Raw genomic sequence first — 2579 nt, 5'->3', positions numbered from 1 at the left:
AGAGAAGTTTATATAGACAATCCAGCACACTTTCATTTGCCAATGATTTATGCTCTGCTGTTATGACTAGATCTTGAAATCATTTGGAAAAAATAAACAACTTTCTCAGATAGGATGCTGTTTGGTGCTTTTTAAATGCTCAAAAAAAACAAAAAACTATTAAAAGACTGTTGATTGTTGTAAAAGCATTTTACTACTGTTTGCATAAGAAAATCATACCAAACTTGCTCAATGAGACAGAAACAGACACATCACCACACTATGAACATAATTGCCCGAGCTGACATAAAAACACACAATAGGCCTATTCAGTTTTCTACCAAACACGCTTGTTAACACTCCTTAATGTTGAAACCACAATAAACATGATTAGAGTAGATTTAAATCAACAACACAACATAAAACTGGCTTAAATAGGAAAACACTAGTAAAAAAAAAAGTGGCCGTAACAAACCCTTTAACTTTACATAGAGAAAGAGAGAGAAAAAGAAGTGATTAACTTTGGTTCAGATTCACAGAAGACTTCATAAAACCAGTTCAACACAGTCCCTCCACGGCATCTCAATAAATCCCAGTTCAATCTGATCTCCTATAACAGAAGCTAAAAGTTAGATTATGATGAAGCAATTACGACCTTCACAACCAAATCAACCAGTGGCTTTGGAAAAGGTAACACTAAATAGTCCTTAAATGGGAAACATTCGAAAATCTGTCATTGATTATAGACACTTGTGGCACATGAGTGTATTATTTCAATCTACTTATTTCAGGTATTAGCAGTCACTAAATGGTCAGAGTACTATTTTAATAAATCAGCAAATATACAAGTCTGATAGTGCTGTACTGTTAAGAAAAAATAAGCAACATAAATATATGCAAAGGATGATGTGCAGAGGAAATAAATATGTATATTTAGACCCAAAGATTAAGAAAATATTGGTTGTTTAGAAAGTAATCATGTGACCGGCCAAAAATAAAGTACAAAAATGCTACATATTGCTTCTTAACAGAGTAGCATGAGTTGTCCTGCAAATCAATGACAACCAGACAGACAGATTCACAACTGATCATACTTCCAAGAGTTTTATTATCAAAAGTTGCCTATTATATTGAGAAGGAAAAAAAACACATCACACATACAGAAAAGGTGCCACACTGGACAAATGTCATCACCGTCAAATGGGCTGGAGATATGTATGGAAGAGACCAAGTTTAAGAACAAAACCAGACAAAACTGGGACAGTCTAATACCTGGAGATATGAACTGCAAAAAAGCTACAAAATGGGAGGGAGACGTGGTGAGTTGGCCAACAGAGAAGACGAATGACTTTCAAAAAAAGATCTGTCACAGTGGGATACAATTCAAATGAGAAATAAAAAGAGATAAAATCAAGGGAAGGGACCGAAAGATGACATCTTTGAATTATCTGTCTAATATGAACACATCTCCACATTTAGTTGAGTATCAATAGCTCTTTCGTCTTCTCTGATGGTCACAATTTTACATCATTTGTTTCAGTATACAATTAAAAAAACAGTAATTTTATTAACAGATTAAGTATAATCAGTATAACAGAATATCTCCCGCTAATGTTCTTAAAATACAAACGAAAGCCCTCCCATAATTGCTCACAAATCATCTCAAAACAAAACAAAACCATTCGCCTTTTAGCTTTTTTTAAAGAGTACAAAAAAAAATGTTCCCCCTTTCGTTATCTCTGCCTCAATTTCTCTCTCTTTTTAGGAGTTATCGCAAAGCTGCTACTCCATCCTATTTTTCTTGCTCTCTTCCTCTACCAGAAGTCTCGGCGGTGGTAAGCATCTGGATCGCAGTACTTGGTCACCACCACCCTGTTGGCGAACTTTCTTCCCGTTAAGGCCTGCATGGCTTTCTGGGAGTCGAAAACAGTTGTGAACTCCACAAAGATCTGGAAAAATAAAACAGATCGTGAGCTGGTTTGTGTATGTTAGTGTAGCGCTACCAGATGTTCATTGCTGGAGGGTTCGAAGTCGAAGTGCTTTAATCAGCACCTACGTAAGGACTGAAGAACGGCAGAGTTTGACCCCAAGCCCATGGCCCCCATCCATCACTTGAGCTGGTTTGGTAAGGCTTACCTTGCCAGTTCCGGGGACCTCAAGGCCATCGACAGGCCGGGGAATCTCTATGCTCTTGACCTGGCCGTATTTGGAGCATTCCTCCCTGACGTCCTCCACTATCTCCTCGTACTCCTCATCATCCAGGAGCTCCTCTGGAGCCACCATGTTCATCAGGCACAGGACCTCAGTGGGAATACCGCCCATCTGCCCCATGGGGTTCGTCATCATCCCCGGCACTTGCAGTGTCACTGGAGTCTCATTTATACTCGTCTACAAAGGGTTATTGAAAAGGAAAAAAAGACAGACAGCTTGAGAAACTATTTACACCATTTAAAATAACAAGCTTATGCATTAAGGTTTGTCCTAGGAAGTGCCGCCTAGACTTTGATTAAAGACTTTTTTTTGGAACAACATGCACAGATGAGAACAAGAATATATACGCTACCGTTCAACTGTTCTGGGTCAGTACGTTTTTTTTTTTT

At 38.2% G+C, this 2579-nt stretch overlaps 1 protein-coding gene across 1 annotated transcript; it reads right to left on the bottom strand.

The window, feature by feature from the left end:
- Positions 1-1056: 1056 nt before the first annotated feature.
- On the bottom strand, positions 1057-2381 carry LOC107579974 (splicing factor U2AF 65 kDa subunit-like). Its single transcript, XM_016265744.1, has 2 exons — positions 2116-2381; positions 1057-1928 (listed from the first exon to the last, which is right to left on the bottom strand). Exons 1-2 carry the CDS (start codon positions 2323-2325, stop codon positions 1794-1796), a joined length of 345 nt encoding a protein of 114 aa, XP_016121230.1. The 5' UTR covers positions 2326-2381; the 3' UTR covers positions 1057-1793.
- Between the last annotated feature and the right edge of the window lie 198 nt (positions 2382-2579).

This window comes from Sinocyclocheilus grahami, unplaced genomic scaffold (genome assembly GCF_001515645.1).
Source record: "Sinocyclocheilus grahami isolate Dianchi unplaced genomic scaffold, SAMN03320097.WGS_v1.1 scaffold22606.1, whole genome shotgun sequence".
NCBI lineage: Eukaryota > Metazoa > Chordata > Actinopteri > Cypriniformes > Cyprinidae > Sinocyclocheilus > Sinocyclocheilus grahami.
Note: the sequence above shows the minus strand (reverse complement) of the source record. Positions and strands in the feature narration are given on the sequence as shown.

Bases quoted from the DNA above. Each gene is read 5' to 3' on its own strand.
- LOC107579974 (XM_016265744.1), bottom strand. From the start codon at position 2,325: ATGATGACGAACCCCATGGGGCAGATGGGCGGTATTCCCACTGAGGTC. The intron at 1,929-2,115 runs GTAAGCCTTACC...TTATTTTTCCAG, and splicing joins AGGTCCCCGGAACTGGCAAG to ATCTTTGTGGAGTTCACAAC.